We start from the raw sequence: 15,928 nt of genomic DNA on the forward strand, positions 1-15,928 counted from the left end.
TGAACAGCAGCGGGCAGGGGGCTGCAGCCCCTCTCTCTGCCACTGCCTTGCTGCAGCCTCTGTGTTTCCAGCTGTATCTGGAGCAAAGGACCAGAGGTGCTGCCTCAGCTGTTGCTTTTAAAATGCAGATGCACTTTCAGATGCAAACCCCTTCTTTTTTTAGTCTGTTTCCCTTCTTGAGTTCTTGTCAATGTGACTTTGGCCTCAATTTTTTTTTTTTCAGATTTCCAGCCTGGGCTTTGAGGGGCACATGTATATCCCAGCTGATTATCTCCGATGCTGTGCATACACATACAATAGATGAGCATCTTCCTGACAACTGTAACCTGAGCACAGGCACTGGACAGAGCAGTAAAACCTCACTGGAGGTTTGCCAGAGCCATTCACATTGATCCACCTGAACACATCCACAGCCCCTGCCCTTAGGCAAGTCTGCATTTAAATCAACTCTTTGTCAACCTCCAACACTCCATCCCAGTGAAAAGGTGGCTTTCAAGAAACTATTCAGACAATGCCTAAACCTCTTTCTAAGAAGTCAGCAGCTATTCTCATTCCTGCCCAGTTTCCTCTCTCATTTCCCCAGCATTAGCAGTCAGGTGTTGGACTCACCATCACCCCCACAAAGTCCCCACCAGTGGGTCACAGAGGCAGATCAGGAAGCATCATGTCCTGAGGGAAGCCTTGTGACAGGATGCACTGCAGCAGGCTGTCTTGCATATCTTTCCTCTCTAGCCTCCCTAAATCCCACCAACCTACCAGAGATGCCTTAACATTTTTTTCTTAACGAGGGAAAAAAAAATCTCGTAAGGACTTTCAAAACGTGTAACACTGAATAGCCAACAGCAGAGGAGCAAAAGCAGCAATTATTGTCCTTTTCAGGTACAGTTAAGTCTCTTCCTTTAAACTCTGCAGCATGATAGAAAAATTATAGCCCCAAAGCATATATTTCTTATGTCAGAATACAAGAAATTTCACTCCTATAAAAATTAGTATTTACTATGCCAAGATTAAACTGCTGATAAATCCTGATGGTAAAAAATTTAGCCCTGCAGTAACAGTGACTTTTCTGTGAGCTAGGGAAAACCAAAGTTTTTAAAAAAAATAAACTTCAGATGTAGTCCCATACATCTGATCACAGCACTGTTCACCTTCAGAGCATGGAAATATTCAAGTATTTAAATAACAAGAAAATTTGTGAGCCAGATTGGGTAAAACTCATGTTGTAACCCAGTGGAGATACACTGAAGAAATAAAACCAGGTAAGAGCCTTGCTTAGTGAGGAAGGAAAGGACAGGGCTTTCTCCACTGATGAGGAACAACAAAGTTGTGTATTGTCAGATGCTCTCCTCAAGGGAGTCAGTACTGTCCACTCTTTTATCAAATGTTTGGCAATCATTTGCTGTTCAGATGGGACAAGCTCCAGCCTAAACTTCAGATGATACGCAGCATTTCAGATCAGCCTGTGCTATTTCTGGACCAAACAAGACTGCACCTTGCAGATGTTTTTCATCAAACCCTCTCCACCAAAGACCCCAAATAATCACTGTGGAAGGGGTCACAAGCCAAGATTCAGCAGCAGGATGACACAAAAACCACCTGCAAAGTCACCTCTTGAATTTGTACTACGCCAACCAAACGCACCAGTCTGCAACTCACTAAGTGAAATACCAAACATTAGTGCTCAGCTTCATGAGGAAGCTTTCTATTTCAAAGCCAAGTATCTTTACCCTCCTGAAATTCTCACCATACAGCAAATAACGAAACAGATCAAGCAAAGAAAGCTTAAATTTCCAAGTGTTTTTATTTTGGTAAACATACTGTCAGTCCTCAACTGTCTGTCACTAATCTTCCTCCTTTGAAAATAACCACATCATTAAAAAGTGGAAAAAAATAACCCTTTATCCAGTAACCACTCTTGTCTGTCACTGGAAGCTGTTGTTCAATCCATTCATCTTGCTGGATGAAGTGGCACAAAGCAGAAGCCCACAAACACAGACAATGCTGACAGCCACAGGGTGCACCTTTCCTGCAGCACTGGACATCTCTGAATAAAAATCAGAGCAGCACCAGCCTCTCCAGTGCAGCTGCAGACACCCCACGTGCCACAACAGCGTGACCAGGGATGTGACCACCTTGGCAGAGCCACAGCAAGACTGAACTGCACACAAATGAGCAGAGATATGTCTGCTGCTACAGGCAATTTCAAATCTGCCATTTCATATAGCCAAAGAGACATCTGTCCAGAGATCAAGCACTGATCTGCAGCCATTGTAGCCCTGCACACTTCCAATTCAGACCTGCTTTGGAAAGCCATCGTGGAAATACTTGGCCAAGAAAGCCCTATTGCAGTTTATTCCTGACTTAATTATAAACAATGTTACTCAATGAAGCCAGGGACAGAACATGTTTTGCTGGGGCAGCAAAAGAGACTGTGTATAAGGATGATAAAGAAAAGCAAGAAAGAAGCCACTGATCCCCCAAAAATAACAGAGGAAGATTGTGCCAAGCCTGTTTCAGGCACAAACTGAACAGAATCAAAGCCAAGGATGAAAATAAAAGGAGGAGGCCACATCCAAAGGGTAATTAACCAATGCAGTGTAAACAATGACACTAATAACCTTTTCCTCTGAGTGTACAGCAGATACCTGCCCAGGGCCTGCAGCAGCAGCATGGGACAGGGATATCTCCCGAGCAGATCTCACCACACTGTAGCTGCAGGTAAGTCACACCCCACACATGAGCCGGCCCAAACATCACTGCCAGGGGCACAAACAGCAACAACTCTGCCCCATAAACTTCCAGTGTTCTCTTCAAACCTTCTCATTCCCAGGCCAGCAACTCACATGCTTCTCCCTGCATTCCACCTATGACCAGGATAAAGTTGTTCCCAATACCTACTTCTTATCAGTTAGAACTGGAATCTTGCTGAGGATCAGTCCACAGCCTGTCCCCACCACCACCTTTTATTCCTTTAAGTTTGGTGATCATTAATTTTTTCCTAACAGGATGAAATTATAAGAAGTCCATCTAATTTCTATGAGCCACTAATGCCAGACACGGCTGAACGGGCTCAATATCAAAAGCTTTTTTACCAGAAATAAACCCTACCAAAAAGAACTTGAGGGAAAGATGACATTGGAAGGTGCCTGGATAGCCTGGGCCTGACAGTCTGCTGCAGAGGGACTTCTTACAATGACACAGTGACAGGACAAGGGGGAATGGCCATAATCTGTGAGTAGGTTTAGATAAAATGTGAGGAAGAAATTCTTCCCTGTAAAGGTAGTGAGGACTGGTACAGGCAGCCCAGAGATGCTGTGGCTGCCCCTGGATCCTTGGAAGTGTTCAAGGTCAGGTTGGATGGAACTCTGAGCAATCTCATCTACCAGAATGTTCTCTGCCCATGGCAGGGCATTGGAACTACACTGTCTTTAGGGCCCCTTTGAACCCACACTATTCTGTGATTCTATAAAGAAGCTATCCACTAACACAACCAACCCCACAGATGGTGTCACAGGTGTCCTGTGCCTAGGACAGGCCACTCCCAGCTCCTGCCATTTCAGCAGAACAGGTTATTCACCCTCTGCCCTCACAAAGGAGGGGCAGCAACTGGAGCAAGCTCTTCCTATTAAAATACTCCCAGAACAAGCCTGGAAGGGCATTGCTAAAGCCGCCCCAAGAGTCTTCAGGAGATGGAACTTCCCTCCAGCTACAGCACAACCTCACTGAGTTAGCAGAGTTTAAGACAAAGCAGAGCAGTTTTAACCTCAGCACTGAGCTGTCCATACAGCTCCTGTCCCAGGGGATCCTTTAACTCTGGGCATAGAAAGGAGGCAGCAATGGATGCAATTCCCATCCAGTGACTGCTGCTGACAGACAGTTAAAAGGTCAGCTCCTACCTCTGTACTGCTCTTAATGAAGGGAGAATGGAAAGAAGTCTGAGTGATCCATGGCTCATTACTTCACTCAGGCCCAATGCTTGTGCACTGAGAAATGAACAGACACAGAGAAGGAAAGAGAGGAATTGGGAAATAACCTTTGTTTGGGAATGCTGCATGGAAAGGTAAAAAGGAGGAGACTAAGAACAGCAACAAAGCAAAATTAGTAGCTGCTTGTGATGGAAGCCAGAAATAATAATTCTCATTAGCAAAGATTCATGTTTTAAAGAACATTTTCTGAAATCAAAAGCAAATCAATTGAAAAAAACCCAAGCTTAAGAAATACTTGAAACTAAGCAAGCAGAGATCTCCAAAATTTCCTCCACACAAAGTACCCTTACCAAGCACAGGAGCATTAAGCCTTTACAGAGAGGCTGCAATGCTGACCCTGCACACCCGGGGACAGAACTTAGAGGAATCAATCCCTGCACAGGGAAAGGGGCAGGCCCAACTGGAGTCCATATGGACAAAACCCCCACCCACACCACGGCACGCAATGGCATATCTGAAGAAACCAGAGTAATAATCACAGTGGCACTTTATGGCAAGCTTCAAATCAAGCAGAGCAGCTGGAGAAGCCTGCTGGAAGCCCATGGGCAGCCTGGGCTGCTGGGGACCTGGGGACATGCTCTTCGTCCCAACTGCTCCAGTCTTTTCAGCACTGCAGCAAAAAGCAAACAGACGTCTGACCTACATTCATGTCTGAGAAAGTACACCACCACTTATCTGGGATCATTATCATCCAGAAGTGTTAAATACTCAGTAATCAAATATTCACTAGCAAAAATTACAGCAGAGATTATGACAGAGACCAAACTTCTCTTATCAACATGCTTGCAGGTATTTGTTGTCTTTGGCCAGCTTTTACCACAACTTCCAGGGTACTGAAGTTTTTCAGGGTTCATATGTACATATGAACCACCCTGAAAGGTTAAAATTAAGGGAGCAGATTGGACTACTTTGAGTCATTCCTACATCCAGAAGCATTTCTATCAAGTTCAGGAGTCATCCACATACAGATATTAAATAACAAATGTACTGACGAGAGAACACAAAGTTTCACTCTCCAAGATAACTGGGTAACAGCATCCCTGTTTCACTCAGTGGAGGCAGTTTTCCTTAGGGATCGGATGGAAGAGCAGTGGAAGAGAAAGCTTTGGCACTTCAGCATCCCAGCTACCAGAAATGCACCTGACAGCAAGGTTTGAGGGAGGCAGGAGGAGGAAGTGGGAGACAAAGGGTGTGATCTCACCCATCCCCAGTGGACAGAAATCTACTAAAACACAGAAGACTTCACTTCCAGGAGCCTCAAGCAGAGGACAGACTCTCACACTTGCTTATCTGCACACATTTTAAATGATAAACCACATTCTCTTTAAATCTGGCTCTTTTAATCAGCACTAATTGTTTCAGCAAGTGAGGAACTGCTGGCATTACCAAAACTTTGCAAATTCTCACAAAGAACAATTACCCACAAATATCTTCTTATGTCAGAGAACTAGCAAAAAAACCCACAAACTGAAACCAGGTCATCAGATTTGTCCCCTTACTTTGGTGCTCCACTATGTATTATCAAATTGCTCACAAACAAGACATGGGATAAACACAGCACTCATTTTTCAGACACGAAGTTTCTAAATCCATGAAATGAAAAACACACTCAAACTGTGCAAAATGAAACTTGGCTATTCTAATTTATATATGTATGTTCTATTCATTACAGCTTAAGCTGTAACCAGAATGAAGCAGAACTAGAGAACAACATGTACAGTGCAAAGAGTGAATACCATACTAGAACCTCAATAGCTATAAAGTGTGAGTTTGGGTTGATTTAAATAAAATTAACTGGCTTTTTGCTTGCTTTGGTTTGGTTGTTGATGTTGTTTGGATTTAAGTCCATAGGATTCTTTAAAAGCAACAAACATTTAAGGGGGGCTTACAAATCTCATTTTCTGCAGGAGTTTTTATTTACCCACAGGAATGGAAGGGATAATCCCACTTTGCTAGTCCAAATAAAAAGATGCCTCTTACACAAAACCATAAACTCCTGAAAATGAGGAAGCATTCAGCATGTAAGTCCCCCTACCCAACACTACCATTTTTCCAAAAGAAACAAAATTTCTATTCATATAAAATTAAGTTTGAATTTGACTGCTTTTTCTGAGTTCCTACTAAAATTTAAATCAGAATTTTTGAACACTACGAGGGCAATAAATTTATCTTATGCTTATTTTTTATTTCTCTTTATTTCTTCTTATATCCACACTCAAAGCTATGACCTGAGGAAGGTTCATGCTTCAGGCACCAGGTACTACAAACTTATGTTTCCAAGAGGCTTCCAAACCTTTCTGTGATGAATCCAGCTTCCTAAACATTGTGAACATACTGTGAGAGGACTGCCAACTAGAATCAAGAAGAACCTGACTCGTTTTACTGCTGTTATTTAGAAATCTGTGGGCAGTCACCACATTAGCCAGAACAGCAGGAACAGTAGGAAGTCTGAGCAGGTGCTTGGGGAAAACCAAACAACAAACTAACATCAGGGCAAGGGGAGGAACTATTAAAAGGGTGACAAACACTCTGCTCCTCACCCTTCTGGTGAGGCAACAGCAGGTTTCTATCTTTCCACCAACAATGGGAGGGAAAAGTCATGAACACACTCCTCCAAAACAAGTGGAACGTGGAAGCTTCAAGCAGGGCTGAGGGTGAGAGCCTCCCTGCACACTCAGCACTGCAGGCCATACAGGAGCTGGAAAAGAAACTGGCAGTTTCCAGTGTGCTGAGATACTACTGGGCAGGAAATTCACTGTTCACTTTTTCCTAAAGAATACCACACCAAAAGGCATTCCATCCTCTGGCTTGGATGCAACACTTGAATTGCTCCACCCAACTCAACACTTCTGGTGTCTCACATGCAAAAGTCAATGCCTGAAAATATAAAAGGAGTCCCAAGTGAATTATTTCTGATGAGTGTCTGAAGGTTAAAACAAATTATTCTGCTATTTGATTGTACAATTATTTTACTGTAAAGCTGTTTTTTCCTGAAAAGCCAGCAGTGGGATGTGCTATCTCCAGCAGCATGCAAGGCTGTCCCAATTACTGCATGTGACCAACAGAAGAAGCTCCCTATCAAGAACTCACTCAAAGCTTTTCTTGCCAACCCTTCCTACCCCAGTGGCCTACTCCATGAGGAGAAGGATAGGAAAACACAGGGGAAGACTCCAGGACTAGAGATGTGCTGCCCTTTCCCTGTGATTCAGGCACCAACAGTGCTCCCAAAACACTCCCCTGCCTGATGCCACTTCCACCTGCAGCCTTGCTCTTCACCCAGAACCCCAGCAGCACCTCAGCCCCACAGAGGCAGCAGGGAATGCTGCTGGAAAAGCCATTCATTCACCTGTGGATTGTGCAGCTCCATCACTGCCAAGCCTACAACCAGTGCAGGCAATGAGTTGGGACAGCTTAGCACAACCCTTCTGCCCTGGTTGTGCTAGAGACAGCAGTGAAGGCACCCAGCCAGGACCAGCCTGTCCTTGAGAGGGAAAGAAGTGGTACACAAGGTGACTTTTCTCCCAACTTCTCTTTGCCATTTTTCCAAAGAATTGTGTGAGATAAATCTTAATGATAACCACAAAGAGTCAGCATGTCAATTTTAACAAGTGCTTTACCATCCTTCAGTAGAGGAAAGACACACTGCTGAAATTCCTCGGGGCTCCATCAATGCTTTTGGACACAAAAGAGATGGATGCACACCCAGGCCATCTTTATCTCTGTCACACATTTAATCACTGCTACACTGGAACCAGATTTCTAATATAACAAGAACAGAGCACTTCAGCTGGCACCTGCTCCAACACATGGCAGCATCTTCCCCTCTCCCTGGCACTGGGGTCAGGAGCACCCACTCAGACCAGCCAAAGCAATGCCTGTGCTCCTACCCAGGACTGAGCCAGCAGGGCTCCAACCTTCCCACCTCAGTTTTCCTCAGCATGGAAGCACAGCTCTGCAGCCATGACAAACTCCCTTGTGCTACCACTCTTCACCAGATGACTCTGTGCAGACAGAATAAAACAGTTTTTTTGGTATTAAAAGAGGCATTCACCTAAACTGTTGAGTTTTTTAAGCCCTAGGACAACTACCTGCCTGATTTCTCTTTCCGATGTTTCTATTCTCTTTGCCTTTCTAAATGCCAGAGCAAATAATTGAAAAGCAATCAAAATAACTATACATAAGCTGTCAGTCACAGGCAAGAAAAGCAGAAGTATATTCCAAGCAACTGTACTGAAAATTGACCATCATCCATAACACCAATTTCTGAGTTACAAATATATTTTGAAAATCATCTCAATTATATCTTAGAGAACACTGCTTTTTTCTTGGGGCTCAAGTAGCTCGTTGACCATATTTAGAGTTCACCTCCTGAGTGAGCTACAGATTTGTTCAGTTAACTTGGGGAAATTTTTTACAAAACACAATAATTGTTGCATATCACACACTTTAACCCCAGTTCTGGGAACAAGGGTCTAATAAGGTACAACAAGAAGCTGCTATATTACAAGAGGCAATGAACAAATCCATGACTTCATGCAGTATATGCTGCTCTGAAGTTTACTGCTGTAGCATCAAACTGAGCCACTACCATTGATTTTAATTTTACCAAGGCTTGAGAAGGAGTTGTAACAGTTAAACTTAAATCACTACCCTCAACAACCTAAGATTCATTAGGAAGAAAAGGTTCAAGTTGTGGGAGACATACTCTTCCAAAAGAAATCACCAGCAGGTATGGTCATTTAGCAGGGTCTGAGAGGCAGCATCCAGCCCAAAAAAACACCTGCAAAAGCCAATTTAATTGCTCCTATTGCCAGACGTAAAACTGCAAACAGTGTCTTAACCAGGACACTGTTTGAACAACTTCTCTCCTGCTCAGGTTTTAAAAGTAAGTTATAAATTTGGAAAGCAGAAATTACACAGAGGTTTCTGTCGTTACATCCAGTATAACATCACTTTCTAAACTGTCCAATCTGAAAGAAAATACCTCTGGTTTTGCTATTTGCAAACAGACAAGTTCAGCTTCAGAACGTGAACCGCAAAGGCATCAATCATTCAAATTTCACACGGCACACCAGGTATTTTCTAGAGAAACCAAGTCATTTCCTGTAACAATGTACACAAACAGATATTTCACACCTAATCAGCAATCAGAAAACAAATACAATGAAACAAGGAGAGGAAGGGCAATCTCAGGCAAATGCTATGATAAAACACTTCCAGGATCCAACCTGCTGTGCAGGAGAGCTCTGGATCCTACAGACTGTTCAAAACCCTCAGAATGAGCTGCTCTCACACCCTCACACACTGCAGGTCCTGCTATGACAGCTCCTAACACCCCCCACTCAACACCTCCACCACGACCAAGAGGCAATGCAGCATCATCACACCGTGAAAGCATGAAGTCACCAAGGACCTTAAAAATTTATGGTCAAGCAATAACACGGGCAAGGACAGGGCCCTGACGGTGGAAATCCCCATTCTTCTGGGCACTCACCATGGCTGGAGTCCTTTATAGATAAGTTTAGAGCCATTTGAAACAGGAATGCCCTTCAGTACAAGGCCTGGTGGGTGCCATCAGGCCTCACAGCAAGGCAAGATCCAGCTACAGGCTCTTTTCTGTGAAATAATACCATCTTCCAAACAGTGTAAATCCTAGTGGCAAAGGGGGATGTGTGCCAGATCAGAGGCATGGGGACAGTAGCACACAAAGACCCCGTTCTCTCCAGATGCACAGAGCAGGAGATGATGCTTCCAGGAACCACTGACAGACAAACAGAATTCATCTCCTCACCAGCAAGATGTCAACTGACCAAGGAAATTTATGTTCCCTGCTAAAACAAACCACTGCCATATCTACTGGATCTCAGGGAGGGATATAATGTTATCAATGGTTAGTTACACCTCAGATCAACAGTCCAGAGTAGGAGATTCTTTCAGAAATGTTTACAGGAGTAGTGAGGATCACGTGGCTTTAGTTCCTTCATTTTATTTTTAGCAGAGAGAGAAATGGCACCAGACACATCAGTTAATAGACCAAGCATGGGAGTAACTCTCACACAGGCAACACCAACACTTTATAATGAAAGTACCCTCCCACAGCTGCAGATCAGAACACAACTCAAGGTCATAATGGATTAATTCTAGAGAGGACTCTGCTGGCCTCCAGTACTTCTAACACGGTGCAAACAGTGTGATTCTGGTAAGGCAAAAACCTTCCAGGAGCCTTACACACATGCCACACTCATTCCTCACACCCAGCCTCTGGAAGCAGCCATTCTTAGGGATAAAACATCTGGCTCTAAATTTCCCTGTACCTCACTTCCTCACTGTCAGTGCCTGAACATCACACTCCTGCATCGTGGGAATGGACAATAAGGAAGTAATAATGAAAAGCAACATTGAGCCTCATGCAAGCCTCTGCACATCCTAATGTCTGAAACCATCAGTGTCCCATGGAGAAAACAGCTTGAGAATGCAAAATGTATACACAGCAGGAGTGGCCCAGGTGTACCTGAATCCAAGAACTCTCTGCTTCCTCGAACACTCAACTCTGCAAATCAAATTTTTTAAACATACTTCATGCATAGTAACTAAAAACAAACAAGCCAACAAACTGAAGTATGAAGGCATCAAAAGTTACATGAGAAGAGCAAATTTTCCACATGACAGTTCCGCAAGAAACAACTCCACCTTGCTCCAATTCCTCAGCATCTAAATTCAAGCAACATCCATGGCACACAGACCTTCAGTGGTACCCACCCTGCCCAGCACTGGAGTCTGGACTCACATAATGCTGCCCAGGGCCTCTGCAAGGTGGAAATGCCAGGAGAGCGCTACAGACAAACTCACATCGGGATGGTAAATAACAGAGATATCCAAGAACAACCTCCCATTTAAATTTAAATGGCCATAGCCCAACACGTGCACAAGGCAGCAAGCCAGCAGCTGCCAGCAGCTACTGTATCACCACCTCTGGACAACAAGACCCGAGAACTGATGCTGTAATTTCCTTCTCCACAACACAAAATCTGTCAGGAGCTGCTGGAGACTTCAGACACCCTTAAGGGAAGATTAAGGTGATACTTAAAATAGTTTTAGTTCGAATATGCACATCTCTCTTTACAACTGAATGGTACCTGAGCAACCTCCCCTGTTTGGGGAAATGTCTGAGAGCAGCGGGTGCCAGGGCTATTAACAAATCCCCATGCAAAACAATACCTGCCACCACCCCTCCTGCCTAGAGGCATTACTTAAATGCTGGACTTTGCATCTCACTTAAGACTAAACCAAATTCTGGCCCTTCTGCTCCGAGCACTCTTGACATTTGAGAAATTTGCCTTTTCAAAGTAAGCATCTATTCTTACAAGGGGCAGACACAGACATCGGAGATACACACACACACTTCCCTCTTGGCAAAACAGGAAGTTTGAGCAGCAGTGGCACACTCAGAGCCAAGAGCTTCAAAAATAAAAGCTCTGAGACAGCCATGCTGTAAGGTGGAGGAGACCCATCAGCAAGCAGCATAAAGCTGATAGCTGTGAAGAGTAGCCCAGCTGTGCAAAACTCCCAGGGATTCATGATGCTTTTTTTTGGGGTGGGTTTTTAAGTTTTAGCAAGTTCCCAAAAAAAAAAAAAATTATCCCAGTTACCAAACAAAGATGAGATTGGCATTAAATGCCTAAATGAATACATGACCTGAAGAGCAATCCTGGATATTTCCAGCTACTATGTCATGTTCAACCATTAAAAGATTTGAATTGCCTCTGAGGTAACTTGGCACTTGGCCCTGTCTTCTCCCATTCCACAAGCAATGGGGCTAAAGGAAGGACCACTCAGACAACGTGCATTTACTCACTGAAGAAAGAATGCAAGACTTAGGGAAAGCAGGACCCCAGGCTGCCTAAAAAATGCTTTTCTTCTTTGCATTTTTTTAATGCAGCTGTGCTTTCAAGTCACCAGAACAACCGAGCAAGGCTAACTACAGCACACAGGTAAGGCAGTTTCACTGAAAAGTCAACCCTCGTTGCATACTCAAATAACAGGCTCCGGTTCTGTCACTCTACCAGCTGCAGTTCTGTGGAGCAGGTTGTAAAGGCAACTGTTGTGAAAGTACCTCTGCGAGCTTCTGTTTACAAAGTGAGACCCTCCCACAACTGCATCACCGAGCACATGTCTGCGAGAGATCCCCGCTTTCCTCTGCAAAACAAACCTGAAGAGATGCACAAACCTCAGCCCCACAGCAGCCTCTCACCACCAGAGACCGAGGGATTCTTCCCAAGGAACGCTGAAGAGTATAAACTGTTCCACAAACAAATTAAGCTGCTGTCAGCATCTTCCTGAAATCGCCCCTTGCACGGGCACTCTGTGGCAAGGGCTCCCCACCTCCCAGAGCAGGCAGCAGGAACACTGAGTGTTCCCAAAGGAACACAGTCCTGCCCCCCGAGCACTGCCCGCACCAGCACGAGCTGTCCGGCATCAGCGGCTCTACTGAAATTAGAGAGCAAGATGGTTTCGGTATTAGTCCTATCAAAGGAGCTAATCTTCAAACCCTGCATCAATACTTTAAGTCCAGAGTATCCTCCAACAGGGAACCTTGAGGTGGAAAAACATACTAAAGAAATATACAAGAAAAACCCGAAACAACCGAAAACTGCAGGAAATATACATATATGGCTGCAAATAAAAGGTTACACTGAGAAACATATTGTATACTTGGATTCAAAAGCAAATTACACAAAAAACTACTAAATGCATCTATCTCCTTTCAGAACTCCTAGTACAGTTCCATCAGTTCTGTTTCTTATTAATTATATTATAATTAAAGCAATTTCTGAGTGTGGAGAGAAATTAAAACAAAACAAAACAAAAAGTCCGGCTGAATAAGAGGCGAGGGTTGCTGCCCGTGAGGTCTGTCAGGCCATGACACGGCCTCTCCCCGGCCACCGCCAAGGTCTCACAGCTCGGCAACCTCAGGCCTGGCCAGACAAAGAGCCTCTGACAGCGTTCAGCCGGAGCGGCAGGAGATGGGAGCGCTCCATCACCCGCACTGCGCTCAAAAAAAAACCCTTCCAACGGGGGAAAAACTCCACCGAACTCCGCAGCGAGTCGCTGGGCAGAAGGATGATGCCTCTTATTCCTGACGGGAGAAAAAGCGGTGGGGGGAGCGCGGGCGGGACACAGGTGCGCGGGGAGCGCGGTGACAGCCCGCGCTGGCCGCGGCAGGGTCCCCTCGCTCGGTAAGATGGCTCCCATCCTCCGGGGTGCCGGGGCGAGGGAGGCAGCGCGGCCGGCGCGGCCCGGCCCTGCCGCACCGCAAAATGGCAGCGGCCACGGCCCCCCCGCCCGCGCCCCGACGGTGCTTACGAGTTGCAGGGCCGCCGAGGACTCCGGCTGCTCCCCGGGGCCGCCGTCCGGCACGGACTCGGCCGGTTGCAGGCGGCTGTCCGGGCCCCGCTGCGGAGCTGAGCGGCCGCGGCTCCGCGGGCCGGGCTCTGTCGCCGCCTCCTCGTCGTCGTCGTCGTCCTCCTCCTCCTCTTCCTCGTAGTCGTAGTCGTCGTCGTCGTAGTCGTCGTCCTCCTCCTCCTCCTCCGGAGTCTCGGCGCCCTCCTCCTCCTCCTCCTCCAGCGCCTCCTCTCCACTGTCCCGCAGGAGCAGGGGGAAGGCCCGGGCCCCGCGGGGCACCTCGGCCGCAGGGTCCTGCGCCGCGGGCAGGCGGGGGCCCGGCGAGCCGGGGTCGGGCAGGGCCTCAGCGCCGTCGGCGGCACCGCCGAGGTACTCGGCGTTGATCATGGAAGCCAAGTCCTGCAGCCGGCGCAGCGGGATGTAGCAGGACGACGGGTCCTGGCCGTAGCCGGGCTTGGCGGCCGCCAGCTGCATGGCGGGCGGCTCGGGGCCGCGGGCCTCGCCGAAGGGGCCGCCCTTGGGCTCGGCGGCCGACAGCGAGGTGCCGAAGGGGACGAGGCAGCTGCGGCGGCTCACTTCGCAGGCCTGCTCCATGCCGGGCGGCGGGCATCCACCTGCGGGCACAGCACAATGGGGTCAGCCCAGCCTGCACCGCAAAATGGCAGCCGCACCCGGGGGCCGCGCTGGGCTCCGCCGGCCCCGCTCCGCCACCGCCGGATTACAGGCCCCAGGCCGCGGCCCGGCCAACCCCGGCTCGGCTCGGCACGGCCGGCGCCGGGGTCGCTGGCCCTCCTGAGCGCTGCCGCAGGGCCGCCGCTCACCTGCGGGTGCCGCGGGCGGCTCGGCGCCTGCCCCCGGAGCGGGCGGATGGGGAGACGCGCCGACCCGGCCCGGCCAGGCCCCGCCGCCGCTCCGCCGCCTCCCTCCTCCTCCCTCCCCCGCATGCGCGCGCCCGACGCCGCCGCCGCCATCCCGCGGGGGCGCGCGCCCGCCCCGCGCGCCCCCGCTCCCGGGGCTCGGCGGCCGCGGCCAATCAGCGCGCGCGCGCCCGCGCGGGCCTGGCCCCCCCTCCCCTTCCACCCCCCCCCCCGCACGAGCACCCCCCCCTCGACGGGCCCCCCCACCCCCACCTCGGGAGGGGGAGTGGGGAGGGGGCGCTCAGTGCTGCCCCCCCCCGGCACGGCCCGGCCCGGCCCGGCCCGGCCTGCCCCGCTCCCCGCATCCCCCCACCCCGCACCGCGGCCTCGGCGCCGCCGCCCGCACCTCCACCGCAGGCAGGGGGCACCGGGAGGGACGGGACGGGGCGGCCCCGCAGTGCCTCCCCCGCCGCCGCTGCTCCCCCCCACCCCACGCCGGGCAGGCCGCGGGCCTGCGAACGGCAGCGCCAACAAAATGGAGTCGGCCGGGCCCTGCGCCCCGGCGGGGCACCCGGGCGGCGCCGGTCCCCGTGCAGCGCTCGGCGCCGCTCCCGGCCCCGGTGCCCGCGGGCGGGCGGTCAGAGGGGCGGGTGGCGCGGGTCGCCGCCCGCCCCCGCCGGGCTCGGGTTACCCCCTGCCATTGTCCGCCGCGCCCCGCGGGCCGGCCCGGCGCCCCCGCCGCGCTCCCCCGCCGCCCACCCGCGCACCGGCGGGCCGGGCCGTCGCCCTCCGCGGGGCTGCCGTGCAGAGCCGTGCAGAGCCGTGCGAGCCTTGCCGAGCCTCGCCCGCCGGGGAGCGGCGCCGGGTGCCCGCGGCCTGGCTGTCCTCGCCGGGCTCCGCCGCTCCCGGACAGCCGCGCTCCCACCCGCCCTCCCGCCGCCGAGCGGCGCGCACCGGCCCCGCGCCCGCCCGTTCCGCCGGGACGGGCTGCCACCGCCGCCCCCCGCAACCGGCCCGCGGCGGGCGGCGGCTCCGTCGCTACCTCCGCTGCGGGCCGGGGTCTCCGCCGCCAGCCGCACGGGTCCGGGCGCCGCGCCGCGCCGCCGCCGCACCGGCACGGCTGGGCAGGCTCGGGGCGGGGGGCAGCCGGGGCAGCGCGGGGATGTGGCACCGGGGCGGTGCTGCCCGGGCCGCGCGGGGGGCAGGGCCGCGCTGCCGCCCCCCGGGGTGCCGCCGCGGGGCTCGCCGCGGCGCTGCCCGGGCGGACCCGCTCCCCCCGCCCGCCGCTGCCCTTTGTTTCCCCCCCTCCCTCTCCACGTCCCGGCCGTGCGGGAGCCCCCGGCCGTGCTGGCGCCGCGCTCCCCCCGCCGGGCCGGGCCCCGGAGCAGCCGCTCCGCACACCCAGGCGGGGAGCGCCCGCTGCCCGGGCCTCGGTGCCCCGCAGGCGCAGCGTTTCCCCGCTGAAAGGCTGTCGTGGAGCGGCTGCGGGTTGGCACCTCAGCGGGGCACTGAGGACCTGCCTCCTCTGCCCGCACACCTTGGCAGCCCCACTGAAGGCACCTGGCCTCCCGGTGCCCCTGCGGTCGTGCCCAAGCACTCGCTCTGCTCTGTCTGTGGCTGGTGATGGAGCAACCATTTCCCCCAGCATCTGCTCCTCAGGAGCCTCGCCAAGGTCCCCGACCC

General features: G+C 50.8%; 2 protein-coding genes across 6 annotated transcripts in view; one reads left to right on the forward strand and one right to left on the reverse strand.

The window, feature by feature from the left end:
- NSD1 (nuclear receptor binding SET domain protein 1) overlaps positions 1-15,310 on the reverse strand; it is a 60,982-nt gene extending 45,672 nt beyond the window's left edge. Inside the window, exons 1-2 of one of the 5 annotated variants that reach the window (XM_064387873.1) lie at positions 15,288-15,310; positions 13,350-14,002 (exon numbers count right to left, since the gene is read on the reverse strand). In XM_064387873.1, coding sequence (XP_064243943.1) covers positions 13,350-13,982 — 633 coding nt within the window. In that variant the 5' untranslated portion in view covers positions 13,983-14,002; positions 15,288-15,310. Of the gene's footprint in view, positions 1-13,349; positions 14,003-14,209; positions 14,398-15,004; positions 15,158-15,287 lie in introns of those variants that run through there. The other 4 variants (XM_064387871.1, XM_064387872.1, XM_064387875.1 and 1 more) reach the window with 4 other exon arrangements.
- On the forward strand, positions 14,019-15,709 carry LOC135280370 (basic proline-rich protein-like). Its single transcript, XM_064388190.1, has 2 exons — positions 14,019-14,023; positions 14,113-15,709. The coding sequence occupies exons 1-2, from the start codon at positions 14,019-14,021 to the stop codon at positions 15,707-15,709; spliced, it is 1,602 nt and encodes a 533-aa protein (XP_064244260.1).
- The last annotated feature ends 219 nt before the right edge of the window (positions 15,710-15,928 follow it).

The sequence above is a fragment of the Passer domesticus genome, chromosome 13, assembly GCF_036417665.1.
Source record: "Passer domesticus isolate bPasDom1 chromosome 13, bPasDom1.hap1, whole genome shotgun sequence".
In the NCBI taxonomy this organism is placed as follows: domain Eukaryota; kingdom Metazoa; phylum Chordata; class Aves; order Passeriformes; family Passeridae; genus Passer; species Passer domesticus.